The sequence below is a fragment of the Rhipicephalus sanguineus genome, chromosome 3 (genome assembly GCF_013339695.2).
Source record: "Rhipicephalus sanguineus isolate Rsan-2018 chromosome 3, BIME_Rsan_1.4, whole genome shotgun sequence".
Lineage (NCBI taxonomy): Eukaryota > Metazoa > Arthropoda > Arachnida > Ixodida > Ixodidae > Rhipicephalus > Rhipicephalus sanguineus.
Genome location: NC_051178.1, coordinates 127,035,374 through 127,054,170, shown reverse-complemented (window position 1 = coordinate 127,054,170; position 18,797 = coordinate 127,035,374). Strand labels below are relative to the sequence as shown.

The window sequence follows — 18,797 nt, the reverse complement described above, 5'->3', positions numbered from 1 at the left end:
ATGGAAGCCACTTGCAAACAGTTTTCGTTGCAGCCGAATTTATCCAAGTTTCGGTTTCGGGATTTGGCTCATTTTGAAAAAAAACTCCTCATATAACTTCATTATAGAATGACCGAGAGTTGAACTAATTGGTACCAATTAATGATAAAATAAGGTATAGGCGTTCAGACAAGAGAAAACATCAAGACGTCACAAACAACGTTTGTGGCGTCTTGATCTTTTATATTGGGGCCGAGTCTGCACGGCTACCTTCTTTTGTCATGCTTAATCATCAGTGCAATGTAAACGGTAACTCCAAAAGGAGACATCGTGGAAGCCTGGAAAGCATTGTCACTCCTGACATTGTTATATTCTGTCTGTGCTTCGCTTTTTAATTGCCAGCTTTGGTTCGCGCGTTCAACCCATTTGCGGCTGCGTATACAGTGCCGCCATGACTACCACTTTCGCAAACTTACGTTCTGGCCTCTTGAGACCTGCTTTTATTTGTATTTTAACCTGTACTATTACGGGCCAAAACCACGATGTGATTATGAAGCAGGCGTATTGGAAGATTCAGAATTAATTTTGGCCGCATTAGGTCCCTTGACGTGCTCCTCAAATCTAAGTAAACAGGTGTTTTTCACATTTAGCTACCATCAAAATGTCGCTACCGCTGCTGGGAATCGAACCCGCGTCCTCGAGCTTAGGTGGGTGTTTTATTTTTTTAGGCTGAAGCGTTAAGAGCTACCCCACGCGTTTCCTTCGAACAAGTCTTTTCTGTCAATGCTCTTTTACTCGTTGCATACGTAAAAATAGTTCATACCTTAATCGTCCACGTGTTTTGGGGCACAGATCTCTTCGAATGTACAGACGTGCACAAGCAGATGTAGAATCAACAAGTAATCAACAAGGGAGAACAATTGGGTGCGGCTGGGAATTCCTGCAGCTGCTGGCATCTTGAATGCGCCTTCAAAAAAGTTTCGAGAGCTGCTCCGGGACCGTTTGAATTGTCCTGAGGAGTAGGAAACAGAAAAAGGAGAAGGTAGGGAGGTTAACCAGAAACTCTTCCGGTTGGCTAGCCTACACTGGGGGATCGGGGAAGGGGAATATAAAGATGAGAAATAGAGAGGAGCGAAGAGAGAGAGAGAGAAGAGATGCAGTGCTTTCACTGCGGGATTGCACCACAAGTCAGAGGCGTTCGCACAAGCCCGTCGTTCTCAAAAACCACAAGAGTGCTTTCACTGCCTTGTGGGCCGTCGAGAGATGTGGACGGTGCTCCAAAGCTCCAAAACGCGCGGATTGTCGAGATGTGATAGCTTGCATTTGCAACGTCGCTTTTTATTTTTTGTTCACGGCTGTACAGCTTGTTATTCTTGTTCGCCTGTCAGGTTGCTCACACCCACTGTGTGGTCTTACCAATTTTATATAAACTTAAGAATAGGGTAACTTAAATAATAGAAAAATTACGAATTAAAGAGGAAATTTATCTGCACGATAAAAGGTATAAAAAGAAACAAGGCGTCTATTACAAATAATAATAATAATAATAATAATAATAATAATAATAATAATAATAATAATAATAATAATAATAATAATAATAATAATAATAAAAGAGAGTGTGTACCCCAGGACGACTGATTAAGCGGTAGCGAGCCGCCCTTCTCGGCCTACATCTAGTGGACCAAATCTGGGCTGTCCAGCGAGCCAGGGCTATCGCCGAGGACGTCGCACGATGTTCCCCGGACGACGACTCCTGGAGGCCTAGCCCGGGCCAGTGATTCCTCGTTGGACTCTAAATAAAGTTTATTATCTACCTACCAACATTTTTATGTAGATATATGTATGCACAAAAGGTTAGAGCAACTTGTTTAGCTAGGTAACCGATTGGTTTCATTAAGAAGTTGCAGATAAGTAGAATAGAGCAGCTGGACCCTTGTATCCGTGGCACACACCCACGCTGGGGGATTGGCCAAGAACCGGGTAGTCTTCATGAAAATTCTTAAATTATAAATTAGATTACAGCTGTTAAAATGATGAAAGAAATTAAAATAAACTTAAATTTTAAATAACTTGTGAACCACTACGCTTCTTCATCATTCTACTTCAGTCAGTGTCTGCGCGTGTTATGAACGGCCTAATTATGTCGTCACCGCTAACATTGTTTCAACTCGCCTGCTGATGCCACCGAATCACTCACGGTTGTTGCGTGAATTAAGAACTTGTTACGTTCTTCACAAGTTCCGTCCTTCGGACTTTTGTTAAGAATCTTCCAACAACGTCTCTATAAAGCCGGTTCACACATAGAGGTAAAGAAGAAGTGTGGTGCTACACGTGCAGCGTGCACCCGTGACGCGTGCCGACCGCACTGATTCCTTGCCGAAACCTTTGGCTGGTGTGGCTGGTGTGGACGCGCCCGTGTCGCTATTCCAAATGAGTGCCGAGTCGTCACTAGCCTTTCTCCACAGTGTTCCTCGTCGACGGAGCACCGTCAACAAAGGCTTGAACAAGGGGGCGGCCGCTGCCGGTTTCGCGGTGCTTTCTCTCCTAGGAGTGTGCGGAATAGCGGCAGTGCTGACGCTCATCATGCGTGACTCGCGGGAGGACGAGGTGAAAGAGACCGCGTCCGTAGAGGTCAAAAGGATCGCGCTGCCAGTGGCCCCACTACGAAGCGGCGCCACGCATCCGGCACCGGGCCACCGGAACGTACAGTCCAAGCGCATGGCTTCGCCGTCATCTGGCAAGGTACACGCTGGTGCCCGACATCACGGTCAAATATCGAACACGTCAAGAAGGGCGAGCAGTACCGCGCCCGAGCTTCCTGGAAGGAGTGACGATGCCTCGAAGGATTACGATAGACACAGCAATGTCAGCGCCGACAGTGACCATACTCTGGGGCACAGCGGCACTGTTGTAACGAATAAAACTGCGCCGACCTTCACCACTGATGAGGACTACTACGGAGAAGTGTCAAACGGCTTCGACATGTCAATGGAAGATGACGACGACGGTGGAGTGGAAGGTTCGAAGCGAAAGCTGCAGCACAGTCCGCTTATAGGAAGTGGTTCCGATTCATCGAGTCCTTCGCGATTTCAAGAATCGTCGGTGCACCTGTCTACCTTGCCCCGCATATTGCGTACAACTACAGCGACTTCCACAGACGTCTCTTCTGAGCCGCCTACTACAATCGCGGCATCGTGGAAGACGGCAACGGCAGCTGTCGTGACCACCAGCAGGAAACGCCTCGGGGTCAAGAACGCCAACGGCAGCCCGTCTGCGGATGACGTGCCGGAGGTTGGTAACGCTGAAAAACGCAAGGCTGGCTCCTCAGCGTGGCTGTTGTTCTGTTTCTACGACGACAGGAGCAGCACGCGCTCTCCGGGTTTCTCGGTGTACGACCTCCCCGTACAGCTCTGCACAGGACGTCGCCTTCTGCTGCGTCGACGTGAACGCCAAGGGCCAAGTGGTGACGAGCAAGAACCTGGCGCTGTTCCTGGAGGTTATGACCCACGAATTTCTGCCACGGAGTCATCTCTTCGTGACACTTGGAGGCCACCGCGCGCTGGCTCACCACTTGGACGCGGCTCTGCAGAACACGGCACGGTTCGCCACCGAGCTCTCGGATGAGGCGCAGAGGCTAGGGGCAGGTGGCCTGGCCGTCTACATCGAGGACGTTGAGCTACTGAAACACGCCTTCCGCGTTCACGACCTCATCATGGCCGTCCGTGGCGTGTCCGTAGCGGTGGTGCTGCCGCGCGACTTGCGCCAGCAGGTACGCTACTACCGCACCGAGATCTACGCGAATACCAAGGACATGCTGGTCATCTCGCCCCCGTCGCAAGGCTACGATAATGGGCAGCTTCCCCCTTCGTTCGCCACATGCCCGCATCCTCGCCGAAGCGTCCACGAAGGCTCGTCCCTCGAATTCATCTACCAACTCTCGAGGACATTGCTGTCATCAATCGCGGACGGCAGCGTCGACTACTCTTTCAGAAATGTGGCCGCTGCTGTTGAGCAGCCGACGACGCCACGCTATCTCATCGGCGTCTCCTTCGGCGGCTTGAAGTTCCAGCTGAAGAACCGTAGCCTCCACGACGTCGGGTCGCCGGCCACGTTCGTTCGCACCGTGCCGTACCGCGAGATTTGCAGTCAGCCCTGGTACCACTGGCACGATAACGTGAGCGAATGCTTTGTGGCCTGGGACGGCGATCGCGGCTGGATGTCCTCGCTGGGACCGCGGAGCGTCGGCTTCGCCACGGAGCTGGCCGACGGGTTGGCCGTGTTCGACCTGGACTTTGACGATCACCGTGGCGAATGCGGCAATAGGTTTCCCGTCCTCAGAGCACTTCGTGCCGCGCTTATCGCTCGGCATGCTAGCAAACTGGCATGAGTAAATGTTTTAACGAAGGCCTTCGTTTATTCCGCCTTTCTTCTATCTGAAGCAACCACTCCTTAAGTTGCAAGCGTGATTAAAACAAACTCATTAGTAAAACATAATTCTTGGCTTGTTGATCGTGTGAGCGCCGCTTTATGATGTCATTGAAACGGGCAGCAGGGTGATCAAGTAGGTATATCGCAAAGCTAGGAAAAAGCAGCCTTTAGAGGCGGATAACGTTTAATGTTTTTGTATAGAGAGTTTGGTTAAATATTTCTTCAAATGTAAACAAGAGCAGGCAGAAAGTAGATCAAGGCCAGTTATATGTCACTAGTTTGCATACTGACTCTTGCGACTATTCAGCCAACTTTTGGATGTATTGTTCTACATCCGACACGCCTATAGAGGTAAAGAAGTGGGTTGCTACGCGTGCAGAATGGGCCTATGACGCGTGCGTGTCGGACGACCGCTTTGCTTACTTGCCGAAACCGTTGGCTGGTGTGGATGCGCCCGTGTCGCTATTCCTTAAGTTGAGAGCAGTCGCTAGCTTTCCTCGACAGTATTCCTCGTCGACTTGAAGCAGTGATGTAATGCACAACAAAATGTAGTGTGCACTAAGTACTTCAGCGGTGATTGATAGAGTGAACATACGGGTGCGAGCGAGCTGTCGTCCTTCCGGAAGTTAAAGCAAGTGCGAGCTGGTATTCTTTTGTGGAAACTGTGCTTCTTGCTTGCTTACCTGAATAATCAAGTGGACAGGGCTAGGCGCCTTGATTAATGGTGCCTGTCCACTACGGGGGATTCTCCAAGAAGCCAGCGGTTAATGTAAATGTAAGCATTCAATACGTAAATGAAGGGTAATGGGGGAAATGCAATTTTTTTAGAAATAGCATAACGGAATTTCATACGTACGATAAAATAAATACATAAATAAAATACGACGTTGAAGTAAAAGCTGTTCTTTCCTTTCTTCACTCCGCTATTCAGGCTTAATATCCCTGTAGTGAAACAGCCCTTTAGTGGGTTACTAATGGAATTGTTCGCTTTTCCTCACATTTGCATTTGGGATTGATTGATTGATTGATTGATTGATTGATTGATTGATTGATTGATTGATTGATTGATTGATTGATTGATTGATTGATTGATTGATTGATTGATTGATTGATTGATTGATTGATTGATTGATTGATTGATTGATTGAAATAAGTTTAATGAGGTCCTGCGGGACTCGCCCTAGTGCGCAGTGCGCGACTCCCACGTGGGGACCGCCAGGCCAAGCCTGTCGGCCGCTTCGCGGCCCTGCTGGACAGCCCAAAGCTGGTCGCCCAAGAGCGGGCTGCGGATGGCCGCCTCCCACCTGGCCATGGAGGAAGGGGGGCTCGGTTTAACGCATGCCCAATCATTAGTCCTCACGTTATCCTTGAGGAAGAAAACACCTCGACAGCGCCATCCCTTAGTGCTAGAAGCAATAAAGGCAAGGCAGAAGGGCCACACCATTGTCATTAAATGTGAAAGCATCAAACTATCTACGTAACACCCCTGCTTCCTCAAGAGGAAAATTGATCTGGCGTTAGCCAATTATGACAGCTCCTGTCGCGCTCTACACTATCAGTATTCTCCGCTGTACTGTAGCAGGAACGGGAGACAAATTCCAGAGCGTCGAAGTTCCAGTACAAACATTTGTGTGCTGCTTTTCTTATTTATTTCATTTGTCATGAGCTTGAGCGTAGGAGCCGTTTTTTTTTTTTTTGATGAAGTGAATGGCAAAAGGCAACTGTAAATTAATTATCAATATATTTTATCCACTCGGTTCTTTGTTCACTCTTTATCCTCACTATGATAAGTATACGCCATAATTTGAAGGGATAACGACCACAAAGGCAACGATGTTCTTTAGCAGAGCCGATATTTGTTAAATCATCGCTTTCCTGTAGTCATAACTCAGTCCATGCACTGCGTTTATGTAGACCAAAATGGTCAAATCTGGGGTGCCAAACTTTCTTGGTTCCTCTATACACTATGTACACAAAGTACTACAAAGTACTCTGTTTTAATATGGTGGTTGGCAACAGCCTGTGTGTATACATTATACATAAAGAATATACTGCCCGTATACATAGCCTATCACATGCCAAGCTCATCTCGTGAAAACGTCAAATGGCATTCGTGCATGTTATGGTTATAATCTATCAAAATTAATTATCAAGTATTATGATTTGAATACGCCCATCGATGTGGGCCCCCGAGTCAGAGATGAGAAGCTGGTCACCCTCTCTTGTGTGTCGCGGTAAAACAGTGGTTACGGTGCTCGGCTGCTGACCCGAAAGTCTGAGGTCTCGATCCCGGCCGCGGTGATCGCATTTCGTTGGAGGCGAAATGCTATAGACTCGTGTACTATATGCGATGTCAGCGCACGTTAAAGAACACCAGGTGGTCAAAATTACTGGAGCCCTCCGCTGCGGCGTGCCTCATAATCATATCGTGGTTTTCGCACGTAAAACCCCAGGTATTATTATTATCTGAAGTTGGTCTTACCGGCAGCTGGAAACGCGAATTAATTTGCGATGTCCGTGTTGCCACTTCTGCGATTGATAGCACAGCAATGGCGTTCGTGCTACTTACACGAAGCAAGTGCTATTTCTGAGCAACTTATCACGTTGATATATCTGCAACATGCGCGAGGCAGCAGCAGTGTGTCAGTGAACGATCAGCTTCTGGCCCACTGTTTCCCGTATGTCGTTTTAGGCACGATTAACCAATGTTTCGTTTCGTTTCCAGCAGCTTGTCTTCACTCCAACGCTGCAAAAGCTCCAGCCGCTCGAAGAGCTGCGCTTTCCAAGCGTGACGCGTTGTTGCTCTTATCGGTTGGTTGGGTCCTGGTTAGAACCAAGGAGGTTTAACGAGAAAGGCTGGAGAATAAGTGTGCTGTTCATTAGTATGCATCCATACCAGCTAGCCCAGCTTACCGCTCTTTTGAATCAAATATAAAGCAGGCCTCCGCCATCTTGCAAGGGGCACGATAAAACGTTAACATACAGTGAAGGAAAGGAGCGTTTTACTCACACGCCCTGCGAGTTTAATAAGGCAATTTTTTTCTGGACAAATACTGCTCTACGTGTGTCTTTGTGTTACTGGTTTCCTTGAGAAGCCTAGAATTCTTGGCAAGTTTTATTGAAGATCAAGTTTAAATACTCATCTCGATATGCTACTTCCGTCGTGAACAACTGTCTCTTATTTTCATGTTAGTCTACCGTTTATGTTAAAAAAGCGAAACAACTTGATCTCTAAATGGGTACCCTCCGAACACGCCATGTTTCTAACATAAACGAGGTGCAAGCGCTGACTTCACCTTTGCCGGTAAGACATTGTGAGAGCTTCTACTCCAGGAATTTGTTCCAAGCGAAGCGTGTATTGACTGACCTGTGAAGCTGGTGGTGTTGGTGTGCCAAACCAAAAAAGAATCGAGCTACGGGAGCAAGCAAGCGCGAATACGTTCGCGAGACGCCAGTGTCGGGCTCACCCTGCTGTAAGTGTGGCCGAGTGGGAAGCGCAACGCACATACATCAAGGAAAGAACCGTTGCACAGCATCAACTCACAGGGTTGTATTTTCATCTAATAAAGCGCCAGCCAAGCTCAGCCAGTGAGTTGGGTCTAATTTGGCTGGAGTTTGATCGGTGTTTGGCCGGGATGATTCAGGGTTTGGTTTAGCGTTGATTACATTTGAGTTGTACGAACCTTGCGCGCACCCCTGTTCTCTTTAGGGGAGGTGTTGGTGAACTTTTTAAAATCCTCCTTGGTTAGAACCCACTATACGGGATAATTGGCTATCGGCCGTGAGGCAGTAGAAGCTGTGAAGTGAGCTTGTCGCCTTGACCTTAGTCGCCCTTTCTCGTCGCTCTGCGCAGCCGTGTTGCTGTCCATGGACCCGTGGGGCGTACTGCTGAGCCGCTCGCTGAAGGCGCTGCACGCGCAAGGAGTAGGCCGCAGTGCGGGCTACTCGCCGGCGCTCTTCCTGGTGAGCGCACCGAGAGCCCTGCACCCGCGTGCACTGCTGTCGCCCGCCCTGCTCGCACTGGACGCCGCGGCACCGGAGCTGCTGCGCGCCCTGTTCGTGGTGACGTTTGTGTCGACCGACACGTCGTACGCCAAGCTGTGGAAGGACCGCGGCAAGCAGCAGCTCTACCGGCAATTGGCGGCGCGCACTTCGGCGGTAAGTGAAGCATGATGTCATTTTGCGAGTTGTTCACTTCTCAACATAGGCGTGCGCACAGGAGGAGCGAGGTGTGGGCCCCCCCCCCCCCCCCAATCATCCAAGGGGGGCGGTAAGTCAGCCCCATATCTTTATTCAGTCGGAGCTGGCATGTCATAGTTTAATGTGCAGGGTAGGTACCATACAGGTTTTTGACCATAATGACAGCCCAGGACCCCTGATGTTGCATTCCAAGAACCATTTACTTCTTACCTTTATCACCACAAAGTAGAAGACCAAAGGCAGGCCGTTGTGAGAAGCGCTTCACTGCTCCATTTTCATTTTTGCATTCATTGCGGTACTTTTTTTTTCCTTGGTCTCGTCCAGTAGGCGGGGCGGGGGGTCTGCGATGGAACTTGATCGCCCCCCCCCCCCTAGTGAGAACTCTGCGCACGCCTATGCATCTCATGTTTTCCATGTGGCATGGTAAAACCGTTTTTTTTTTTTTTTTTTTTTTGTTGAAGTGAGCTAAGCTAGATATTTGTGAGGTGTTTGTGCAGTGCTTGTATACACTAGGAAATTGTTTTCTGCTATCTATATACGGCTGTCTGTGAGATAAATGTGACAGTTTGTTGGTCGGTTTCGCGTAAGTGTCGCAATAAGGACTACATTTTTGTGTGCTTTTTTTCTTATTACTGCCTCGCATTCGGTCGCGAATTGCGATGTATAGCTGAAATGTTGCACGTCACCCATCATCGTGTGGTGTGTGTGTGTGTGTTCGTATTTATAGTTTGTGCAGTCGCTTCTAACATGATCGGCCGAGTTGGGCATCACATTTGTCAGAACTATCTAACCAGAAAACTTTGCCCAACGCAACTATATTGCTCTCTTTTCGCTTAAGTCAGGGCTGCTTCGCTTATGCTTCGCATCTCTTCATTGCCGAGATGGCGCGTTCCCAGACGTTAGAGCGATGCAGCATAAACTAAATAGCAACAATTTAAGATACGTTGGAATAGTATCAAACTAACGTAATGAAAATTTTCATACTTATTGAAAACCACTGCAAGCAGAGGCTGTATACTCCGTTTCATATAGATCAGGTACAAGGCCACAGAAGCTAGCCATACTTCTTGCAGTAAATGCGTTCGCACCAAGAAAAAGTTCAATGATTTTAGCGCCCGTAATGGGATTTTTTTAGACTGAGTAATAATTGAAGATACTTTGTGTCTTAGAAATAAAAAAACCCTCATTTATACAGTTGTCAACAGGTTGTTCTAGCTCGTTTAGCGTCTCTTTGTTTTTGGTATCGTGGATTCCACGATTAGCTCCAGCAGTGCGCAGCCGGAGCCAATCGCGGAGGCCATGTTCGTATCCTGTCTTTTAATTTGCAGCCCGTCGCGATGCCTCGCGCGTAGGCTCGTGCTCGGCTCGCACGAGCGCTTACAACGACGAAATCCGAGCGCGAGACGCGCGCACTTGCACATTTTGCTAGCCGAACTTCATGCATAGCTTCCACAGCGTTGCACCTGGTGTATGAAATGGAGTATAGTTATTTTGCGCTGATTATGCGATGTCTTCAAAACAACACGCTCATGCAATTCGTTCTCCCGTGTCATCGTCGCTTGCAGAGTGAAGTCTACGCGGCATTTCGTTACTTCAACGCCGTCTCGCTTCTCGTCACTGCCCTCTGGCGGTCGTCCAAGCTGAAACCATCAAACGGAGCTGCATTGGTGCCTGCTAGCTCCTTCTTCATCAACGGCACTTTCCCTAGCTTGCCGACCTCGACCAGTTGGGCTGACGCTCGGGGACATGTGAGTGGTAGCCATTGAAGAAATAATAATGGTTAATTAAGTCCAACAAGCGTAATTATTCAGTACACTCTGATACAGTACATTGCGGACCGGGTAGCCACAAGAAAAATTAAGTCAGTTTATTCGTGCTTTGTATAGGTATGCAGCGTACAATGAGTAATTTCGCCGTGTTTCCTCACACTCAACTTACGAGCCCACATTTTGAGATCCTAGGCTACGTAGGTTTGTGATTAGGCCGCGAGACATTTTTTTTCCTGAGACTTTCACGGCGCATTCAACCATTTCTTGCGAAGTTTTCGAAGTAAATAACTATGTTAATTTCTTCTGGGCTTCCTGTTTTCAGTTATTACTTACATTACGTGTTGTTGAAGGAAGACTTGATAATTACCTTCGCACAGTGAGCGGTACACCGTAGCGACGAGAATGAATTTCCGCGTGATTGCGACCGGTGTCGCTTATATTTCCCGTTGAATACGACAGCGTGAGAAAAAGAGGATGTTCTCACGAGCACGTTGAACAGATAGTCTTCCTAGAGGACCGCGGATAGTGCGCAAGAAAGTATGTCGTATACCAGTAACGTTTCCTCGAAGACATGTTTTCGTCAAGTTCTTTTAAATAGGGTTTTGTTCGAATTAAGGGTTGTAAAGCCCGGCGATTCTTATGTGGAGTGTCACCACGGTACAAGTGCTGAATCCGCGCGTGTGCGCACCGTTACTCAGGTCCAGAGTAAAGCCGTGCTTTTGGACTACAGTCCTGGAGCTCGGGGATTCGTGTCCGTGCGCGAGACGGAGTTCCGCGATGCTGCACAGCCGCTGCGAGGAGGAGCCTACCAGGTCTCAGATCGCGGCTCTTCGCGGTCCTGGATAGGACGCGTCGACTGGCCGGGAGACCGCAGGCTTGAGCCGGACCCCGAGTGTGTCCTCAAGGAGGTCAACTGCGGAGGATCCTGGTCTAGTGAGTGAGCCATTCCGCGGACTTTCTGTGCCCATAAAACAATATTGAATGTATTTGGGTATTCAACATTAAGCGCAGAACTTATGTGACGGGACAGGACAGAAAGGAACACATGCACAAGCGCTTGTGCATGCGTTCCTTCCTGCCCCGTCATATAAATTCTGCGCGTAACACCGACTATGTCGCACCAACAAGGCCAGGAATCTGCCCTTGCTAAGTATTTGGGTAAGTTATCATGCTAAATTATTCTGGTAAGTTATTCCTTTTGTTAATGAAGCGCTACGCTTGAAAACGTATATTTGTTCCTTTGGATTTCAGGCCCGCGGATTACCGGGATGGGCGTAAACGTGAGCGCCCTGGGAGCACTGTACTTTGGGAGCAAAGCACAACGCTATTATTGCAATGATTAAGTGCACGCTACTACGCCGCTAGGGTCGTTTTTGTCAGCGGTGTAATCGCGGGCGTGATGACTTTTTCAAAACATTTCTTTTGACAAGAGATCGCTCTTGGAACATAAAAAAGTCACAGTTTCGCCGCAAGAGCGAAGCAATGAATGCGATAGCAAGAAAAGCGGCCCGTGATGGACGCGCTGCGACTACCGTGCGTCCATCACTACCCGGCAGCTACTAGACAGTTTTAATTTCACGTACGTAGGGACTTCTCATACGCAAACGTGAAAAGTACACGTACGTTACGTGCACGACATCTGAAACGCTTTCAGCTACACGCACGCGACGCGCGGTGAGAGCTACCACGTAACTCGATCTGCTGAGAATCATGAACACTGCGGTAGTTTGTTCGAGCGCCCGCGCGAGCAGACAGCGGAAAGGCAAGGTTCTCGCTGCGCAAATATAAGAAGAAGCGAGAGAGCTGGCCGACGTGCGCCCGCTAAAGCCCCTTTAGCGCCCGCCAGAGCCATCCGCGCGCTCCTAGCGCCATCTCGCTGGTAATGAAGGAACGCTTATAAGCACCTCCGTCTCGGAGGACTGCAAACGGTAAAGGGTGTGTATATAACGCTCGCCGTTAGCTGCCAGAGGGATGTACGCTTTGTGGAGTAGTGCTTAGCGCACCGCGCTGGGAATTGAGAGGTGGCTGGTTCGATTCCACGCTTCGGAAGCATTTTTCTGATTTATTTTTCTTTGGGATATTGATGTATATATACATACTTATACATATACGCAGCATGACGGCGGCTACGGCGACGGCAAAAATCAGCCGAGACTGTCCATATAATTGCTATCGCAATAAAAACATTGTGTGTTTAATTGCGGCCAAACGGATCGTCATAGGCTGTCGCTACTAGCATCCGGTAAGCCGATATTCGGCCAACGTCTTTGCCTGACACGCTTGTACTCTCTGATAAGTTATCTAGAGTTAACGATTCGATCGATCTACAGTTAGCGAGTTAATGGGACCGCGTTTCTTATGCAGTTCGGAAAAGTCTTGTGCTACACGACAATGAAGAAGAAGATATAGAACACACTAAGCGCTTCGTATGTTCTGTACCCTCTTTCTATGTCCACATCGTCTAGCGCAAAAAAAATTTTGTTTTGAACTACCGTTGTTCAAAAAGCACCAAAAATCCCACAAGTAGGCGAGCGATACTTTCACGTTTTTACATCTAAGAAAAAATAGGCATATGATAACAAAGTGTTTCAGCACCACTTCTAAATCTCCCTGCGTGTCAGTAAATATAGATTATTAAATACGCGATTGTAACCAGCCGGCTTTCTTTTATCTGTCCTTAACCTACTACCTTGAATGCGCACATGTGCCCAGGTTCTTCTATTGTGTTGAGTGTAGCGAGTGTCTATTTCAATGAACTATAGCCCCGCAACGTGTTTTGCTAAATGATAACCAGCGTTTGACAGAATCCCGAACAGAGGCTTAAGGCACTGTAAAAATTAGTTTAGCCGTATTATTTAGGCATCCCATAAATAGCTGTAAGAGTGAATGCTCATTATTCCATCAAATATTTAATATCACAGTGTCGCTTCTCTTCTCTGAGAGAAAGTGCTGAACATGTCAACGTTGAGGCGCCCCTTTGTCTTATAAATCCGCCCCTGCAGTCGCACTCGGCACGGAAAAACATCCAGCATGGTCGACATATGCGTGTCTGTTTTACATCAGAGCTGTATATGGGTGGCTAGACGAAACCAAAACCGTCCCATGGATGCAAGAACTCCTAGTGCGTATGAGCCACATAAATTGGGCAAGCCCCACTATACTCACCTCCGGTCCATTAAAAGAGAAAAAGCTAACACACGGGCGCAAACACCAAGTAAGGTTTCTGCACAGACGTAACCAATAGTTGAGAATGACTTTAATGAACCGTCAAGATTAACCCAGTGATCAACTCTAGGGCCGCGCCTTTCAGCTTCACAGGTTAAACGTCTTCACTGAGTGCTTGGGCGGGTACTTTTTTTTCCGACATTGCGTTATGACAAATAATAGGTCGCAGCGCGACAGGCTTGTCATGAGCACCACATCGGGTCTAAAGCCTAAGCGAGCAGGTATCTCTGTGATGAAACATGTTCTGTTTTGTTCTTTCAATTTTTTCCCCTCCGCTTCTGATCGCAGGATAATCGGATCGATGGCTTTCCAAGGCGAGGAATGTGAGGAACAGCGTTTTCTCGATCGGGTTTCACTTTATGCACTAATGTGCATAGGTTGCTCATGGGCTTGGCGTCGTTACTCTTTCAATAAAGCTGGCAATCTATATGCTGGGAAGAGTTGGGTACCCGTTTGAAGCCTGGAAGGCTGTTAGTCACAAGTTTGCAGAAGAATATAATAGCGTGTCAAATTTATTTGTTTCATGCGAATGAATTTCCTGATTATAGAGTTGCTTTGTTCTCATTGTATTACCACCGTATATGTCAGAGTGTTGGGGTAATACATGTACCCACGCGTTTACTCCTGACAACTCACCGAAAAATGTACTTAGGATCTATTACAACACCTCCAATAACACTAGTGAAACGAGAGCGCTTCAAAAGCTTGGCACTCAGCGTGATTATGGTGATTCACTTGCTTAATTCGTACTTCACTGCAAATCTCCGGCGCCGGAACTCTCGGCTAGGAAAGGAACTGTTGCCTTTCGGGGAGAAATCACCTCATTATGCGCTGTGGATGCGAACAGTCGTCGCGCGCGCCAGAGACTGCCGGCGCCGCGCCAAACACTGCTCACAGCTGTCATACTAGATGTCCTTTTCCCCCCAAAGATTTCCTTTTTTTTCGCACTTATAGGCGTCGCGAAAAGGCTGCGACCTTGCGTCCTTGGAGCACAACCAGAGCGCCACATCGCATTGTTTGGGAGTGCGTCGAGGTTCACTTGTAGCGACGTTCCGTGGACTTGTTCTTTTCTCGCCCCACTCCACAATCAGTGGCGCGCCGTCGCTCTAGTTCTGCGCCCCCTCCTTTTCCTGAAGCCTCCACTCTTTACTTTTACTCCGACTCGTACGCCTTTTCTTGTTTAATTTCCTCGAGGCGCCGCACTGCCGCGCACGCGGAGGCCCATAAAGAAGAGGCCTCCCCGAAACGCCGGAAAGTTGCGAGTGGCTGTCCTTTTGTTGCGCGTGCGACGCGACAGAATTCGCGTTGCTCCAACGCCCTCGGCGACGCGCAGTCCCGCCGCTTATACATACCCGTGGCCTCGCGCCTCGAACCAGCGACGTCGTGCACGACGACAATATTTCCTGCCTGAACGCGTAAGCAAGCGAGCAAGCAAACACGCAAGCAAACAAGTGCACGTCGTGGTTGTTCGGGCAGCGGCCGCCTTTGCGTCGCGATGCCGAGGCCTTGGACGCAGCTTGCTGCTGGGCGCATCCTTTTCGCCCTCTTGCCTTCTCTGGCGTAGCATTCTTCGTTTATGCAACGGCGAGTGCAGCCGCGCGGCTCCAGTCTGGCGACGAGCAAAGCAGCTTACAGAAGGCGTCGTGAGCGCCAAGCCGAGATGTTCGCGAGCTCGCGCCAGCCACACGCTGCCTTCCTCCGCTCCTTTCCTTTCCATCCCTCCCTCCTCCCCCTTCGCCACATTCTGAAATCGCTTCGCGGACTCCATTGATGTCCCGCGGGATTTTCGGGCACGTTTCTTCCTCGACATCTTTCTTCCTTGATTTCCTTTCACGGTTCCTCTTTTATGTGAACTTCAGCGAAGGGAGAGTGTACCTTCCTGTACCGTCTCCTCCTCCGAGGAAACTCTTTTGTGGTCGACACCGGGCATAAAACTAGCTGCGAAGGAGCAGCGAAAACGGAAGGAAGGAAGGAAGGAAGAAACAAGTAGGGGCGATGTGTTTCGATCGCAACATCCTTTCTTCTCTCTCTCTATTCTTCCTTGTTCCCGAATAACGCTCTGCGAGGCTTCTCCATCGACGTTATGCCGCTCGCGGCGGCTTTATTTGCTCGAGCAGCATCTTCTTCGATTTGAGCGGCTTATACAGACCAGAAAGGCAGACACGCTGCTGGGAGCGTCGAGCAGAACATTCCCCCGCGGCCGCACGCCCGATGGCATCTGTTGCGACGAAGATAAGCACGCGCTTCTGGCGAGTTCAACGCGCCGCCTTTCTGTTCCAACAACAATCCCGAAAAAAGGAATGGCTCTTGCGGCTGTTTGTACGACTCGTAGCGCTGACGGTATGGGGGAAGCCAGGTTTAGCGTTGGGGCTCTGTTTCGCATTTATAGTTGTTGTTTTTGTTGTAGTGTTTTTGGAACTGCAGTATACCACAACGTTCTAAGCGACGCTTCGGCAGCGCTAGTTGAAAACTTCGAGGAACGGAAAGTAAACAGATGTCTCTTTCTGAGAGGCTTTAAACTACGTTTATTCCAATCTTTAATTTTTTGAGGATGCCATGGTTTTCGATTGGCTCTTTGCTTTAGGGGGGGTACATCTGGTTTTCTGCCTTTTATTGCGGGTCATGATACTGCTGCGCCCCACGCGCCATACGCTTCGGGTGCAAGCGAAAGCCTGCAAGGGTGAGCTGCGCTTGATAATCATCAAAATATTTATTTACAGCTTTTTTTTAAAAGAGAGTACTCGTCTTCGGCACCTCTATTCCGGGACTCTGCGAAGTCTGCTGACCGTGATCTCTTTATGAGTTCGTGTTGGCCATCGTGGTCAGAGTTGCAACCAAAGCCGTCTCCCACCCATCAATCGCTGGCTGATTTTTTTATACCTATGGTCTGATTCTTCTGACAGACCATACCGTGCGGTGGAGGTCTGCGTTCTACCCACGAAACTTACATTCGTTGCTGAAAGCTTTTTGTCTATTATCGCGGATTGCTGTAAGACAGTGTCCGTAGCTTTCTGAATTGTATTTATCGCGTCTTGTTCAGGCATTTCGCCGGTTTGTTGGGCGCGCTGTTTCTGCGTACCAAACATCAGAGGTAACGTGATCAACCGTGGGCAACGCTGGAATGCGGGAACGTGGCACTAGTAGTAGCAGTCGTAGTAGTAGTGGTAGTCGTAGTGATAGTGGTAGTGGTAGTGGTAGTGGTAGTAGTAGCAGTAGCCGTAGGTAGTTAAATGAGGAAAAGACGCTTATTTCTGTATCCCATAAGGGAAGCGCCCTGAGGGAGGGGGGGGGTGCAGCTCTTTTTTTTTATTGGCGCCAGTATGCCCTACGGCATAAGTTAAATAAAAAGAAAGAGTTTAGTTTCGCGGATAAAGGCCAGGAGCTGTCGATGCAAAGGCCCGTGCGTCCAGCGCGTTAAGTCAGGTGGTCGACCGGGGCGGTAGTCAAGGCCTCGTAGGTGGCGGATGCGAGCCTTGTGAAGGCCCGGACAGGTCCCAGGTGGGTGATCGATCGTTGCCTCTGTGGCTGGAGCAACGCAGAAGGGGCATGTCGTTGGGGGAGGCTGTGCACCGGATGTCCATGCAGCCCGGATGGCAGGAGTCAACGCGGCGCCCACGCGAATTCTCCTGAGCGCAACCTCCTCTCGGCGAGTTAAGCCGCCGGGAAGGTCCGATCCACGCGGAGGAATGAGTGCACGCGTGGAGCACCGGAGCGTTTCTTTGTGCAGGAGCAAGCTGTCCTTTGGGGACAAACGAAGTAGAGGTAGCGGGTGTTGAACTTCCGCTTGATGGCTAGCTGCATCTGCGGCCATTTGAGCCAGTGTAGACCGACGGGTCCACAATACGCCGACAGGGCAGGCGCACGAGTGAATTAGTCGGCGCACATCGGAAGCTATATCGAGGGAGCTGGTCACTTTTCGCAACTCTCGAAATGCCTGCGTGGAGTCCGTATTGACAAGCAATCCACCTTGGGTATCATGAATGTTAAGCCGTCCCGTATAGCTGCGAGCTCCGCCAGCACTGATGGGAATGGTGCCTCTGTAACATAGGAGCATGTATGTTGCGTTTCAGGTTGCGTGAGGTATACGAGGCTGGTGTGCAAAACGCACCTATCCATAGCTGCATCTACGTATACCGCTAGTGAGTCGTCGATGGTAGTGACGACGGCTTCCTGTTCCACTTGTCGTGTTGGATTGTCGCAGGCAAGTCAGAGTCGGTTGTCGCTGGCCTGTGCCTTGAGCCATGGTGGAATTTCTGGCAAGGGTGCGGCAGGCTGTGGCAGCGTTGAATTATAGTAGTGAGCTAGAGCCGCCGCCGCAGGAACAGCTTGACTTTTTAGGTGGCGAGCCATTCGACGCTGGTGTACGATTTCGTCGATTCGATGGTATTGAGCTGCGCTTCCGCCTGGAGGGTCGCGATAGGTGTTATCCGAGGAAGGCATGTGATCGCCCTCATGGCATCTCGGTTGGCGGTTTCGAGCAAGTCCCAATCTCTCAATGTCAGGCGTTGAAACTGAGCTTGATAAACAAGCCGAGGTTGCAGGATCGACCGCACTAAAACACGGGCCATTCGAGAGCAAGCACCTCCGGTTTTTAAGGGCGAAGCTCCTTATGCCGTGGGTCTGTCCATCCTCCGTTTGTTTGTAGCGTTGTAGTAGCCACCTCTAGCTCGTGAGAAGCGCGCGTTCTGGTATGCAGTAGAAGAAGAAGACGACGTTGACGAGTGAGACTCTCGTGCGTGTTCGCCTGTGTGGCATTCTTTCTTCTTTACTGCGCGCGTTCTGGTATGCAGTAGAAGAAGAAGACGACGTTGACGAGTGAGACTCTCGTTGCGTGTTCGCCTGTGTGGCGTTCTTTCTTCTTTACTACGTCTCGTGTTTTCAACGACACCCGAAGACAACATTTCAGACGTAACGCGTCATGAGGCTCCCTCTTGCTCTTGGCACGCTTTCTCTTTAGCTTGGAGTCGCCAGATGAAGACAAGGCTGCGGAACGGAGGGCACGGAAGGCGGCGGCAGCGCGCGCTCGCAGACAGAATCGTGAGGTGAGAGCCCGCGAATCCGAAGCTGCACGTCGACGCCGCGAAGTAGATTCCGCCGTTCGAGCCCGCGAAGCCGAAGTTGCTCGACAAGCTGCACGGCTGCGGCGAGAAGACCCCGCCGTTCGAGCCCGCGAGGCCGAAGCTGCTCGACAAG

The 18,797-nt window shown here is 49.5% G+C and overlaps 1 protein-coding gene across 1 annotated transcript in view; it reads left to right on the top strand.

Annotated features, from left to right (window-relative positions):
- Nucleotides 1-18,797, top strand: part of LOC119385825 (guanylate cyclase D) — a gene marked incomplete in the record, with an annotated part of 132,668 nt that overhangs the window by 62,064 nt on the left and 51,807 nt on the right. The window contains 3 exon segments of the mRNA XM_037653202.2: nt 8,264-8,568; nt 10,176-10,358; nt 11,078-11,312. Coding sequence (XP_037509130.1) covers nt 8,264-8,568; nt 10,176-10,358; nt 11,078-11,312 — 723 coding nt within the window.